This window comes from Carassius auratus, chromosome 19, assembly GCF_003368295.1.
Source record: "Carassius auratus strain Wakin chromosome 19, ASM336829v1, whole genome shotgun sequence".
Taxonomy (NCBI): Eukaryota; Metazoa; Chordata; class Actinopteri; order Cypriniformes; family Cyprinidae; genus Carassius; species Carassius auratus.
Window position 1 is genome coordinate 8,422,185 of NC_039261.1, and position 15,941 is coordinate 8,438,125.

General features: G+C 39.0%; 1 protein-coding gene across 8 annotated transcripts in view; it reads left to right on the forward strand.

Annotated features, from left to right (window-relative positions):
• The window catches only part of LOC113119347 (triple functional domain protein-like), a 115,379-nt gene that overhangs the window by 45,997 nt on the left and 53,441 nt on the right, over positions 1-15,941 (forward strand). For 7 of the 8 annotated variants that reach the window (XM_026288764.1, XM_026288758.1, XM_026288760.1 and 4 more), the window contains exons 4-10: positions 173-287; positions 1,750-1,942; positions 7,492-8,034; positions 9,192-9,314; positions 10,645-10,836; positions 12,138-12,269; positions 12,518-12,748. In XM_026288764.1, coding sequence (XP_026144549.1) covers positions 173-287; positions 1,750-1,942; positions 7,492-8,034; positions 9,192-9,314; positions 10,645-10,836; positions 12,138-12,269; positions 12,518-12,748 — 1,529 coding nt within the window. Of the gene's footprint in view, positions 1-172; positions 288-999; positions 1,530-1,749; positions 1,943-7,491; positions 8,035-9,191; positions 9,315-10,644; positions 10,837-12,137; positions 12,270-12,517; positions 12,749-15,941 lie in introns of those variants that run through there. The other variant, XM_026288763.1, reaches the window with a different exon arrangement.

The following is a 15,941-nucleotide window of genomic DNA, read 5'->3' on the forward strand; positions in this document are numbered from 1 at the left end:
TACTAAATTACCCAAGGTGACAGGTAAATGTGCACCAAAATACAGAGTATTTGATGTTGGGATTATGGGATATAAGAGGCATTTTAAGTCTATTTCAGTTTTTATTTGCTTATTTAATGTCTTTCCCTTTCTGTTGACCCTCTTTATCACTCCTGCATTGTTATTTCTCCAGGGGGCAGGGACAGACGTGGCGGTCCAGTTTTAACATTCCCATCACGAACCAACCATGACCGAATACGACACGAGGATCTCCGCAGACTCATCGCCTACCTCGCCGGCATCCCTAGGTATTGACACACTCACTCGCTTCTCAGCTAGAACGAGCTCTGCCCACCAGGAGCACATGAACTCCTTCAGGATGTTTTAAAAAAACATCCCAGGATGCACCTGCTGGGCATTGTTGACTGCTTTTCTTTCACTATCCGTTCAGACTCATTAGTTCCTCTGAATCTCTCTGCAGAGCAGTCGTGCTCTATAAACATGGTTGTTTATGGAGTCCTCAGTGCCTTTAGAATAAAACGCTAGCTATGAAATTATACATGACAGGATATAGGAATCCAAAAATGTTCAAAATGTAATTTCCACCACAGAACGAATGATGAATGTGACATAACAATGAACAAAAATGACAATCTTGTGATGTTGGAAGGCAGGTATTAAAGTTGTTGAGGAAACGCCCATATAGCGTTTTCTTCTGTTTTACTCCTTTCTCTTCTCAGAATGGATTTAATGTCTGAGAGCAGCATGACTGGATGGTTTATCATCATATTCGTCATATTTAATAAAACATATTCCTCGGCCAGTAATCGCTCTATACTTTTAACAGAAGGGAGGGGAATAGAAAGCGAGAGATTTTATAGATATGAGAGAAACGCAAGAGGGGACGCGATAGGAAGAGTGGTATGTGGGAAAGGCAGCGTGGGCACGATCAAGAACCTGCCACAGTTCAGCCACTGCCAACAGATCTTCCTCCTCCTCATCATCCTCGCTCACAAACTCTGTCCCCTGCACCCACACAGTCACACAAGAGAGGGAGATCTGCTGTTACAAAGCAAATCCCTTAGAGAGAAAAAAGAGAAACACACAGAAAGATGGGAAGAGATGTATCACTGTAAAGAGAGCGAGAGAGCAGGAGCAGTCATCTTTAGAGATGGAGAGCAAGCAAGTGTGCAGGAAAAAAATGGGAGGGCGAGTGAACCAGTGAGCAAGACTGGGAGAGAGAGAGCGAGAGAGAGAGAGAGAGAAAGAAACCGTGTCGCATTCGCACAAGGCTGTGTGTTCATCTACAGCTCATCATTACCGAGAGCTCTTCGATCAGACACTTTCTGAGATGAAATCGGAAAGGCAGATGTTTGACTGACAGCTGTGTGAGAGCCACTCTGGATTTCAGAGTAACGGACTGATGCAGTCGGTCAGCAGCGCAGCTTATGTCTTTTAAGACAGGTAGAATACTGACAGATTGGATACTGAAGGCCATCAGCTCTCTGAAAGCAGCTCATTTCATAGAAATTTACAGCTGTGCTTAATGGGTAAGCTCTGCCATGCATCCCTCCGTCTGCTCTTTTATATGTGCATTGATATATATATTTTTTGATCAGGAAAATCTTTTTTTCCCTTTATTTTTAGTTCCTCCAGTTGCGGTTGCTTTCGTTTCTTAGCTAGGAGGATGCACCATATATTATGTAATGCAAAAAGGGTTAAAGCTCATATTTTGTTCTCTATCTCTTTTTTTTTTCTTCTGTCATCCAGCGAGGACGTGTGCAAACATGGCTTCACGGTCATCGTGGACATGCGTGGCTCCAAATGGGATTCCATCAAGCCTCTGCTGAAGATCCTGCAGGAATCGTTTCCCTGCTGCATCCACGTCGCCCTCATCATCAAACCAGACAACTTCTGGCAAAAACAGAGGACCAACTTTGGCAGCTCCAAGTTTGAGTTTGAGGTACGGTCACCTTTCAATCTCTTACTTGTAGGGTTGTGTTGCTGGAGGTAGACGTTGACGTCGTTAGAGCTTTGCTGTCCATCACTACATTAAAAAAAGTGATTATGTTTTGCATGCTATAATTAGTTCTGTTTACCATGATGATGTGTGTTAGCAGTGTTAAAATCTGTATTTTTGGTTGTCATCATGATATTAATTTTGAAAGAATTAAAGGCATTTCAGTGGTTGTTGATTACTAATATTTTAGATCATTTCTGCAATCCTCAGAAATGTCATGTGAAATGCCTTTCTCTGCTGCATTTTTTCGTCTTATTAATTAATAATCTGCAGATTTGTCTGTGACATCTGATCTGTGTTGGTGTGGGCATGTAAAGGCGGCTCTGGTTGTGTGGGAGTGTGTGGGTGTTGATGTTCTGTGTGTGTGTGTGTGTGGGTTAACTAGATGAATGTCAATGTGGATGCAGCAGAAATGCTTTTTCTGCATATTTTCTGCATTTGTTATATATTGAGCTGTCTCGATTGCAAGGTGTTGATTTTTTTATTATTTTGCTCCCAGAGTGAGTGGAAAGCTTTTTTCTTTTTCTTTTTTTATGCTTGTTTTTATTTGAGTGCAGCGGTGTTTGTTTTTATTGGACGAGAGGCTTTTGTGTGTGCATGCATTCAGTTTGACAGTGAAAGAGCACATGTGGGAAAAAAAAAACATAGCTCATGTCACAGCTGCAGAAATTTCCAGTGCAGGAGAATAATGTTTTAGATCAAATGATAATTAGTTTCTCAAGCCACCATGAATAAAACATGATTACGCAAATATGTGATAAAGACCAATTGGGACCTGGTACGTTACAGTGACATCACTGTCAGTTACACGTCATGTCGGAATCACCGTAATTAAAAAACAAAACAAAAAAAACATCTGACATTCTGCTTTGAGCTTCGCATCACATCCTTGGACTTGTTTCTATGGCAATGTTCATAACACTAAAAAGATCAATGTGCTGCTGTGATCTGAATGACAGTAAATTCTTCACTGCATCAGTTCCGCTCTATCTTCTTATGTGTAATATTGAAGAAAAAATAAAGGGCACCAGATAAAAGTGTTTGTAACAGTATATAAAACAGAAATATGAAGAGTTAGCCAAAGAAGCTACCTTTAACTAATGAGGCTGCTGCCATTAAGAACTCTGCAACAGTCAAATGGGAGAAATCTGAGCTTTCCAGTACAAGGAATTATATTTTTTTTGGATGTAATATGATTTCAAAAAGCCTTATTCACACTGTGAGATTATTCATTCCAGTGCTTTATGCTAGATGGCCTATTAGTATTAATTGGTACATATATGATCACAAATGGGATTTATTGCTGTTAAATCTGAGATGTCAAACAGTTTTGGACAGTAATTCCATTTTCTTTCTGCTAAATATTGAACATTCTGTTTGCATGGGGTGGGCGATATCTCGATATTTAACATATATCGAGATATTTTTTAAACACGATATGGATTTTGACATATCGTATATATATATATATATATATATATCGATATATTGTTTATATTTAATTCTGATTCGTGTGGTCTCAGTGAACATGGCGGCGTCCGCAACCAGCCCGGAAGCTACAGAACTAGACTAAAAAAAAAAGGACAACTGGCTCCATTATATACTTCGATTTTAAGGCATCAGATGAACAGCAGGCATGTGTCTACTGTAGTGCCCTATGATTTCCACGATGCAGAAAACGCGGAGGGAATCACGGAATTTACAGTTTAACATGGAATGTCACAGAATTTGTCAAATTTTGAATGAATTAATCAAAAGTATGTCATTGCACTTACATCAAATTGCGATATGGACTAATATCTGTAAATATTAAGCTGGAAAAGTCTATTTAAATATGAATCCTGCATGTTCTGCGTGTCTGTGTTGATGAATGGAGCAGAAGCACGTCTTCGTTCATTACACACACGTGCTTGATGTTTTTGAAGTAGTTTTTGGGGGGTTATTTTTCCTGTAAAGATATTGAGATATATATCGTATATCGAGATATAGCAAAATATATTGAGATATAATTTTTTGCTCCATATCGCCCAGCCCTATGTTTGCATGTTAACTGCATCACTTAATGAACAAGCTACGCTATCTTTACTCCCATTGGTATTGGCCGTATTACTTTACTGCTCATTTGCATTAAGGTCAACTTTTCTCAGCTTTGTTGAGTTGTTGACCAAGTGATTCACCAGCATCAATAGCTATTGTTGTCCATAAAAATCATTAACTCTCATTGAAAATGAATAATTTCCAGGTACTTTATCACTGCCTGTGAGAACTCCTCGTAAAGTCAGTGGAAATGCCTTAAATAATAAAAGTTTAGTAAAGTGATGTTGTAATTAACTAAAGCTAAAACTATTAAAATAATTCAGTTAAATGTATAAATATAAGATGCAAAATATCATGTTACTAGCTAAGATATAAATGCTTTATACCTGATTTAAAAGCATATCTATAATGTGTTTAATAATTGTTTTTTCATACTTTATTAATGATCAATTTATCATTTCTAAATTAAGTATAGCATTATTTACACACAAGTTATTAATGAGTTGTCAGTGGTTCATAAGATCACTTAGAAATTGTAAGTAAATGATTAATAAATTATTTAAATGTGCATTCATACATCATTTTATTCTGGCATATAGTAATAGTTACTTATAGTGTTAATAAATGGTTTATTAACATGTATTTCTACTGTAATTCAGGGTTAATTCAGGTTAGTTATAAAACATATGTAGTTGTTAGTAAACTATTTTTATGAGCTCATCTAAAGTGAGGACTATTTATGCCTTGTAAAGCTTTTACAAATGAGATTTAAAGGCTGTTAATATTTATATGTTCTGTATCACTGTGTTGTGTTTGTTTTCTGTTTTTTGTTTAGAAGATAACTGAGCCTTTAAATATCTAAATATCTAGGCATAACTAGTCCTCACTTTAGATGAGCTCACATAAATAGTTAACTGACCACTACTAAATACTACATTTCTTGTGATCTTATGAATCACTGGCAACTCCTAAATAACTGGTTTGTAAATAATGCTATACTTCATTGAGAAATGATAAATTGATCATGAATAAAGTATGAAAATACAATTATTAAACACATTATAGATATGCAAGAATAAAGCATTTATATCTGTATTTATAAACTGCTTATTACTGTCTATTAATGCTTTATAAATTATGAATTATCTGTTTACTAATGCTTAATTAATGATTAATAGTGTGCAGTTATTATAAAGTGTTACCACTATTTTTACTGAATGTATATAATTGAATAAATAATATAATAGATCATATTAAATAACTTTGTATCAGAAAGGCTCTGAGGAAGTGAGATTTACTTTGGCCAATCACAGGTCAGCATGGTCTTGTCAGTCCCATATATTCCTCATTTTGCCATATTTGGCCACTTTTCTTCCCTCACAATACTGTGATATTGTGCATGAATTGCAGTGGGAGGATCAGAAGCGCTCCCTACCATCTGATGGTCCATGGAAGTCCAAACAAGTGTTAAGCACAACACATGATGAAATGTTTCTGGTGGGCAGGGTCAAGGAATTTGTCATAGGAATGGCTTCAAGCTCTCATCTCGCCCACTGCTCATGACATGCCACATTTCTCATAATTACTGAACAACAAAATATGAGCAGAAGGCAAAAAAAGCAAATGCAGTCCATAACTCACATTCTTCTCATTGCATTTAATGGACTAATAGGCAGCGTGCTCATGTTGATGTATATCTGTCAAAGGCTGCAGATGGCTGTATGACAGCAGGACTTGAATTGATGAATAGCTTTAGACCTCATTTACCTTGAATTCACAAAAGAGGTGCACACCTCCGCTCTCTCCTCTTTCACGGCTTTGATGAAGCTCGCTCGTGCACATTTGTTTTATTTTTTCTGTCCTCCCATCTATTCATTTGTAGAAAGGAGAACACTATTTTTTTAGATCTCTTGGAGCACACAAACAAAATGTGATCAAGAAATAAATGAATGGAAGAGTGGAAGCACACTCATATACTCATACTAGTATTGTTAACTAAATCTAAAATCGAATCTCATCTGAAAATATTGAATTAAAATAAAAAAAGTGTGTTTAAATTGAAGTACTGATATTACTAAAATAAAGAAAAAATGACAAAAGCATATGAAAGATTAATCAAGCTTAAACTAAAATTAAAACTGTAAAAGCTAATTCAAAATATTAATAAATATTAGCTATACATAATATGAAAATAACATTCACTTAATTTCTCAAGCCTATTTCTGTGCCAGTTTTCCCAACCAGGTATGTAGTGAAATAGTGACATGCCATAAAAGCTTCCATGTTTATTCCAGTTTTTTTCCTAACCAGTCTTGAGACACGAATGAACATCATGGGTTCAATGTTTAAGTTTAACTCGTTCATTGTAATTTCTTTCTAATGATTAAATACATGCATCTATTTTCATGAAAAATGTCTATTTTAATATAGGCCGACATATCAAAAAGCTTCAATAATGAATATCTATCATAAATGTAGTAATGAAACTGTCATTTATAGACTTGAGGCCCTTGATAAACTGCTGTTTTAAAATAAACAAAGGTACTACAATGTGTAGTAATTGTTTAAATATGTAAAAATGTAAACAGGGCAGTCATATTTTATAAAACAATTTTCATTAATCAATGCTAATACTGAAAAACAGGCTGCTGATAGAACACTTTATAGATTTCTGCTGCATTAAGGCCCATTCACACAAATGATGGAAGGGATAAATCATAGTATTCACTTACAGAACCATTTTATCCAGCTGATGAACAATAAAAACATTGGCAGCCAATCAGAATCCCCTCGACTTGAGCATTAACGAGGCAGATGGTGTAACTGCGATGTGTGCTTATAATAAAGATAACACTGTGCGATGATGTGGACCAGCGTGGAATCTTATTGGTTGAAAACAATATTGTTATTGAACATCAGGTATGCTCTGATTGGATATGGTTGTTATGCCACAGTTTTACTTTTGGCATGAATTTGTCGTTAAACACTTGATGCATGCATGGAGCATAGCAAAAACCAAAGTTGATTATTCTAATGATTTTACCAATTTGGTATGCATGCATATACAGTTGTATACAGCTTACCAGAGGCTCTTTCCTGCTTCAGGTAGTTCAGATGGGGTTTGTGTTACTGTGGTGCTGATGATATCACCCTATCTGACGCCCTCAGGCTTCATGCTGGGAGTCTGTCTGTCTCTAGGTAGTTTGGACCTCAGGCGGTCCCTGAGTGCCTGTATGAAATTAGATTTATGCCCCCAGTTAAAAATAGCAGTCCCACCTTGCTGGTCATTAACGGAGCCTGGAATGGCTGCATCAATTGACATAGGTTTTAGGGCATTAGAAGTCATATTGTGCATTCTAGTACTGTGCATATTGATTAATTTTCATATTCCACCCACATCCTTTCTCTCTGTCCTGTTCTGGTTCCTTCCATTCCTCCATCACATCCACCTTCAGACCACCATGGTTTCCCTGGAGGGATTATCTAAGGTGGTGGACCCATCCCAGTTGACGCCCGACTTCGAGGGCAGCCTGGACTACAACCACGAAGAGTGGATTGAGATCCGCGTGGCATTTGAAGACTTCACGGGCAACGCTCGTCACCTTCTCGCCCGTCTGGAGGAGATGCAAGAAACGGTCACACGTAAAGACTTCCCGCAGGACTTAGAGGGAGCCCGGCGCATGATAGAGGAGCATGCAGCGCTGAAGAAGAGGGTGATGAAGGCTCCTGTGGAGGAGGTGGACAGTGAGGGCCAGAGGCTGCTGCAAAGGATTCAAAGCAGCGAGAGCTATGCTAACCGAACTCTGCCAGTCCCGCCAGGGCAGAGAGAAGGGCAGGGGCAGCCCAACGCAGACACCCAGGGCCTGGTGCCCCGTATTTCAGCCCTACTGGACAAATTGCACAGCACCAGGCAGAACCTGCATCAGTCTTGGCACGTCCGCAAGCTGCAGTTGGACCAGTGCTTCCAACTCAGGCTTTTCGAGCAGGATGCTGAAAAGGTGAGAACCACACATGCATACCTGTATAGACACAAAACATTTTATACCTAGAGGTAAATCCTATTTATTTATTTATTTTGGGATTTGGTCAAGTAGAAATTTGATGTTATGCAAGTTGATGCAGCTAACTTATGTAGAGTGCAGAATATGATTTAAATCAGTGGTTCTTAACCTTAAAGTTTCCCTTTTGTTAAACACAGTTTTCCAACCTCCTCACCATTTAGGATGATATTTTTTATGTATTTATGACAAAGCTGCTTGTTTTATTAAACTTGCATTATTAACAGAAACTGGAAGTATTGATATATTAATTGAATGAACCATAATTCATTTTGTGATCCAGATGTTTTAACAGTTATATGTTCTAATAGGCCAAATTAAGTTATATGTTCTAATAGGCCAAATTTCATCATTTTAATTGATATTATGATTCGATTATTTTAATATATTAATAATTTATTAATTGAAATAATAAGTCATCAGGGAGTACCCTTTAGTTTGTTGAGGCCCCGGTCCCCTGGTTGAGAACCTTTGCTCTAAATTGACTCAAACCCTGTGTTTTCATTCTGTCTGGATCTACGCACATATTTACAAGTTCTCACTAATTCGTCTCAATGTTTCTCAAAGTGGGTGGAAGATTTGCATGTTGCTAGGAAACCAGCAGCTATTCTTTGCTCCTGAGAAACGGGTCATTTTTATGATTTTCTATTTTTACTCATTTCAGCTGTATGAACACAACGATGCACGTGCTAAAACATTCACCCAACGGGATATCTTGCATTACACACATAGATACACTTAACCTGCTTCCAGTCAAATGTGTGCCTGACCTGTGTGGGCATGTTTTTGTGACATATCAGGACACAACTTTGTATAATGACATGGGTATGACACAGGTATTACAAGGAGAGGGTGACTTATGAGAACATAACCCATGTCCCCATTTTTCAAAATGCTTATAAACCATACAGAATGAGTTTTTTTTGAGAAAGTAAAAATGCACAAAGATTCCTGTTAGGGTTAGGGGTAGGGTTGGTGAAGGGCGATAGAATATACAGTTTCTACATTATAAAAACCATTACGCCTATGTGATGTCCCCACTTTGCACAAAAACAAACATGTGTGTGTGTTTGTGTGTGATTGCTGTGTCTCTGCAGATGTTTGACTGGATCATGCACAACAAAGGGCTGTTTCTTGCTGGATACACTGAGATTGGCAACAACCACCCCCATGCCATGGAGCTGCAGACCCAGCACAACCACTTTGCCATGAACTGCATGGTAAGATTTCAACTAGGATTTGCCCCAAAGATCAAAAATGTCACCGTCACTGCATCACTACATGCATCCCGTAATGCCTTCACAACGTTTCTTTTGCTAACTGACCAAATTAGAATTTTTCTTTAATTTAATCAGTATAATGGAATAATGGTTGTAGTCTTTACAATGCAAGCGTCGATTCTTTATTCAGTGATGGTGACTCATCGTATAATCAGAGATGGAGCACAGAGCATGATCCACCTAAGTGCTTCCTGTTTGGGTGGCTGCCCACCAGCTGTGGACCCTGTTAGGGGCATCCTTTAAAAAAAACCATTACTGTAGAGAGAAGTATTGATCACTTCCTGTTTAAAGAGGCAGGAGGAGGATGGAGGCATATTGAGCTCTGGCAAGTCTTCAAATGTTGATCTAAAAGTTTAATGAAAGCATTAATTTCGCTTTTTATGTTATAAGCCACTACAAGGTATTTTCCAGAGCCTTGTTGTTAATGTTTCATCACTGATTTTTTTTCCTCCCCATAGGTTATTTTTTTCTTTAAAAGGAGCCTCTAATGCTCGCCAAGGTTGCATTTATTTTATTAAAAGAAAAGTTAAATGATAATATTGTGAAATATTTAAAACAACTGCAATTTGTTCCTGTAATAATAAGTTCAATCTTCAGTGTCACACGATCACTCAGAAATCATTATAATATGCTGATTTGGTGCTCAAGAAACATTTCTTACTATTATCGATGTTGAAAACAGTTATGCTGCTTAATTTTTGGGTGGAAACCATGATGTTTCTGCCACTTTTGCCTTTACGGTTTTTGCCTTCGGCTGAAAGGAAGTATTAAAAAAATCCAACTTTTAACAGGTAAAATATCTTCTAGAATAAAGTCCCAGTGTCACTTTATTAATAAGAAGGGTTACATGAGAGAAAACAGAGACAAAGAAAACAAAGGCATGTTCATTTTCAGTGAGCACTTTTTACATTTTGTTATTCATGTTCAGATTACGTTGTAATGCTTTGTTATTGATCAGAAAGTAATCAGACTTGCACACTACTGATCTTCTCCTGATGGATGACTTGCATATTAAACAGACAAGAATCTGCTGGGATGTGTAGTGTTGTGTTTTGTGAACAATCCATTCTGAAGCAGTTTTCAAAATGTGATCTTGTGAAAGGACGTCAGTTTGAAATCAGTGTTGCACTGATGATGAAACTGGTTGATACTATGATACTAGCCAATAAACAATAAATGGCTAATATTAAAATTCTATACTCAAAACTTTAATCATTAATCATTTTGTATTGGCATTGTGCTGGTTAGTAATATTTTCCATCTCCCACAGAATGTTTACGTAAACATAAACCGCATCATGTCGGTGGGGAACCGTCTGCTGGAGGCGGGCCACTACGCGTCTCAGCAGATCAAACAGATCTCAGGTCAGCTGGAGCAGGAGTGGAAAGCCTTCGCTGCTGCGCTGGACGAGAGGAGCGCCCTGCTGGAGATGTCTGCTACTTTCCACCAGAAATGTGACCAGGTAAGAGAGAACGCTTGCAATGTCTTTTCTTAATGAAGACTGATACAAATGAGCCCTCAGCACAGAGATCAGTGTGTGTGTGTGTGTGTGAGTGGATTTCAATGGATTTCACATGCTGTTAAAAGTGAGTGATAAACAGACTTAGGCTTTGATTCATTTGAATCAACAGCAAGAAATCCAAAGACAAGATCATTTCAGAAAAGAGAATGCAAGATCTGTCCATAGACCTCGTGAACTGCCTACCGCTACATAGAGAACTGTCTTCTAGATAAAGGTCTTCAAACCTCTCATAAGGTTTTAAATAGATGACAGCTTATAACACAGACTGATTTTAAAGGTGTTTGATGGTAGCGTGTTGCTAAGCTATTGAGTGAAAAACAATTATTCTAAGCAGTTTTATAGGTGTTTTTAATAATCAAATGTGGGAAAATTCTTCAAAATGTGGGAAAAGCATATTTGAAAGACTGCAGTAGAGAGCACAGATGAATTTTTCCTAATAAAAAATTCCTCTCACACATGCAGTGTTTTTTTTTTTTTAATATATATATAGAGGAGCTACATCAACAACATATCTCCCTTCCAGAGATTTCTTTTCCTTTAAGCATCACCACAGCCACCAGTCAAAAGGCTGTCTGGTTTCGGCTGTCCTCATGCATGAGATTCTGTTTGAGTTGAACCAGACTCTGAGCCCCGTTCTGCTCTTCATCTCTGAAGAAGAGTGAGATGAGATGAAAGACAATTTGATTTGAATTGATATTCAGAGTGCGGCATATGAACCATGTCTCCTGCGTTTGCCCTTTTTAGTTTTAATTCATTCCATTTCCTTTGATGTCAGAGGACTGTATGGACATAATTTACTGGAATATACAATCAGATGTGCACAAAATGTACAACATTGTGACGAGAGTTATGAGATGTTCAATTTAGAACTTGCCTTTATTTTAAAGTGAATTTTTAACGTACATGCTGTTTTAAGGTCTTTGAATTTTAATGAAGATCTTGGATAAAATCATGTTCTGAGGAGAAAATTATGTTAAGAAATAACTTTGTATGTCTAAGTGCACTTTAGATGGAAAAACAAACTGTAAAAATATTCTTCAAAGATAGTGTAGAATAGTTCTATAGCAAAGCTTTGAAGATTAAACCAAATAAGTTGGTCTGATGTAGTTTTTGGCACTAACAGATCTAGTCCATTACCTTACCTTTTACCTTACCATTACTACCTCTTTTATTATAAGGGGCTTGATATTATTGTTATTTTGTCAATGTTAGTGTGTGTGTGTGTTTGTGTCTCTCTGCAGTACATGAGCAATGTGGACTCATGGTGTAAAGCATGTGGGGAGGTGGATCTGCCCTCTGAGCTACAGGACCTAGAAGACGCCATCCACCATCACCAAGGCCTGTATGAGCAGATCACCGCTGCCTACTCTGAGGTACCATGTCTCGAAATCACTTAATTGCCAGGCACCTTTGAAAAACCATATAAATGTACTGATCCCAAAGTAAATGGTACTTGCACATTATTGCAATTACAGGCACGTCTAAAGTGGCAATTTTAGCTAATTATATTTATTATAAAGCGCAGTGCTATAAAGAGTTACAATGCATGTGACAATACAACTTCATTTAGTCTATTAGGGTTGTGCAGTTGTTTTCTCATCATTGTCCCGCTCTTTCCCAGGTGAGCCAAGATGGGAAAACCTTATTGGACAAACTTCAGCGCCCCTTGACCCCTGGCAGCACTGATTCGCTGACGGCTTCCGCCAATTACTCCAAAGCTGTGCACCATGTTTTGGACATTATCCATGAGGTTCTGCATCACCAGAGGCAGCTGGAGAACATCTGGCAGCACCGCAAGGTCCGGCTGCACCAGCGTCTGCAGCTGTGTGTATTCCAGCAAGATGTTCAGCAGGTAAAACACACACACACACACACACACACACACACACACACACACACACACACACACACACATTCATTCACCTGAAAATACCACACTAGATCCACGTGGGTCAAAGTGTGGTACTGAGAACTACACGTGGCATTTCATAATACCCTTGGGGGATGATTTAAAAAGCATCAAGATGATACAATAGGATGGAAGGATGTGAGAGGGACATACAAAGGAAAGGAAGTAGAGTCTGCACGAATAGCTGAAAGGACTCCATAGACAACTGAGCTTTTTTGCCAAAGTCACTGTTGTAATTTTTGTTGTCCCTAACATAAAATTTTAGCAGTCAGTTAGATCTCCTTATTTTCAATAGTAATTTTGATACACACACAAGTATTTTTATTATAATTTTGGTAAGTATTTTTTTTAAGTAAATTAAATACAAATGTTTATAGCAATGTATATAGCTTTGAAAATTAAAAAAATAAGATTTTCCATGTTCCATAATTTAATGAATTTTAATAATAATTAAAATCTTAATAAAAATGCAATATAAAATAATATATAAAGTTTATATAAAAAAATGATTGACTAATATAATAAAATAAATATAATTAATTAAAAAATACAAATCTTAATATTTTCTGTTTAATTTAATATTTATGATGTAATATGGCACATCATTTGACAATTTGTGTCCTTTGTAAACACTTTTACTTTTTTTTTTTTCTTACTCGCCACTCGATAGCACGTCAGCTGATCGAGCTAAATAATGCAGTCCGGAACGCTGTTGCTTCTGCTTCCTCTCGTACCGCTTGTGGCGCCTCCGCTGTGGGCAAGATGCAGCAGTGGGGGTCGCTGATGATGAAGGCCTCCGGAGCAGAACGAGATCCCTCGGCTGTTCCGCAAAAAATGCAGTTCTGTCGACATCCAGCAGAAACTCACGACTGTATGCATGCTTAAAGACAGGTAGATGCGATGACAATGTACAAAAACACTGCGACTCACAAGACAAAAAACACAAAAACATTGTTCTGTCGGGACAGAGAGAAGCCGCTGCGTGTGGACACGCTGCCATCTTTTTTAACTGTCCTGCAATCGAGCGAACAGAGCTCTCGTCGCGGGAGGAAAAACCGGTGGGGGCGGGCTTTGTGTTTACATCAATGATGCGTGGTGCCACGATGCTGTTGTGATCTGCAAACACTGCTCACCCCTGGTGGAGTTTATGGTTATTAAGTGCCGGCCGTTCTATCTGCCGAGGGGATATACTGCCATACTGCTCGTCTTGGTTTATGTTCCCCCGAACAACAACAACAGCAACAGTAACGATGCACTAAATGAACTGTACCAGCACATTAGTGAGCAGCAGACAGCACACCCTGATGCTTTTCTCATCATAGCTGGGGATTTCAACCATGCTGACTTATAGAGTGTGTTTCCAAAAATACACCAGCACATACACTTTCCAACACGAGGTAAAAACATTTTAGACTTTGTTTACACCACACAGAGAGGAGCTTACAAAGCCCTCCCCCACCTCGGTGCCTCAGACCACATCACTTTCATGCTAATGCCTGCATACAGACCACTCATTAAAGTCGCCAAACCAGTTCAAAAACAGATTCAAGTGTGGCCAGAAGGATCATCACAGGTTCTTCAAGACTGCTTCGACACAACTGACTGGAATATGTTTAAGCAGGCTGCCACATATAGTAACACCACTGACCTCCAGGAGTACTCAGAGACTGTCACTGCCTACATCAACAAGTGTATTGATGATGTAAAAGTCACAAAAACCATCACTGTCCGGGCCAACCAGAAGCCATGGATGACAGGGAAGGTCTACAGACTTCTGAAGACACGGAACGCTGCATTCAGAGCTGGAGAACAGCCAGGGCCAACCTGTCCCGCTGCATCAGAGAGGCTTAAGGGGGTCGCACACCGGACGAGAAGCGCAGCGCCGCGTCGCGTCGCGCCACGTCTTTAAAATTCGAACACATTATTCTCTATGTGAGTACACACACCGGCGGCGCCATTCGGCGTCTGTCCGCGGCGCCCAGCTACGACTCAGAACGCTGTTCAAATTTCTGCCGCGCCACAGAGCGCCATCCGCATAGTTTTATATTAAAAAACCCAAATGTTATAAACTGAAACTGAAATTAAAGTACAGCACACTTGTTTCATTCAAATAAAACATTACAAAGTGTTTGGTTACATTTTCAGCAGCACAGTTGCCTAGACAACAGATACAACAAAACAATAACAGACTTATTATAATAACACAGATTCTTTTCATTAATTAACGTTAGCAACTCAGCTTTTATATATTTAAAATTAAAATAATAGATGAAGTTAAAACTCTCCCATCTTGCTGCGAAATTGAGCTCACGCATTTAGAATGTGCGCGTCCAGTGTGCGATACCTCGAGTTGTCCTACATGTGGCGCGATGCGACGCGGCGCGTCTCGTCCGGTGTGCGACCGCCTTTAGAGTCCGCACTCTGGGAGGATAGCCCATCAATTCAGCGACAGCAGTGACACTCTGAGCCTGTGGCAGGTGATACAGACCATTACTGACTACAAGCCCCCACCACGGACCTGTGACAGGAACATCTCTCTGCTGAACGAGCTGAACACCTTCTTTGCTCGCTTTGAGAAACAAAACGGCTCCAATGCACATTAGACTCCACCTCCTCCTGGCGACCAGGTGATGACGCTGACCCCGGACAGCGTTCGGAGATCCTTCAGCAGGATCAGTGCATGCAAAGCTCTGGGTCCTGACAACATTCCTGGGTGTGTACTGAGAGACTGTGCAGCAGAACTCACTGATGTCTTCACAAACATTTTCAACATCTCACTTAGTCAGGCTGCTGTTCCCACATGTTTCAAAACTATCAACATCATTCCAGTCCAGAAGAAGCCATCTCCATCCTGCTTTAATGACTACAGTCCTGTTGCACTTACTCCCATTCTCATAAAGTGCTTTGAATGGCTAGTCATGCACCACATCAAGTCTTCCCTTCCCCACTCCCTGGACCCCTTCCAGTTTGCTTATCAGTCCAACCAGTCGACCAATGATGCCATTGCCACTGCCGTCCACTCAGCACTCAGAAATATAGGCAAAAAGGACTCATACATCAGAATGCTGTTCATCGACTTCAGTTTAGCATTCAGCACAATCATCCCTCAACAGCTCATTCACAAACTGGTCAACTG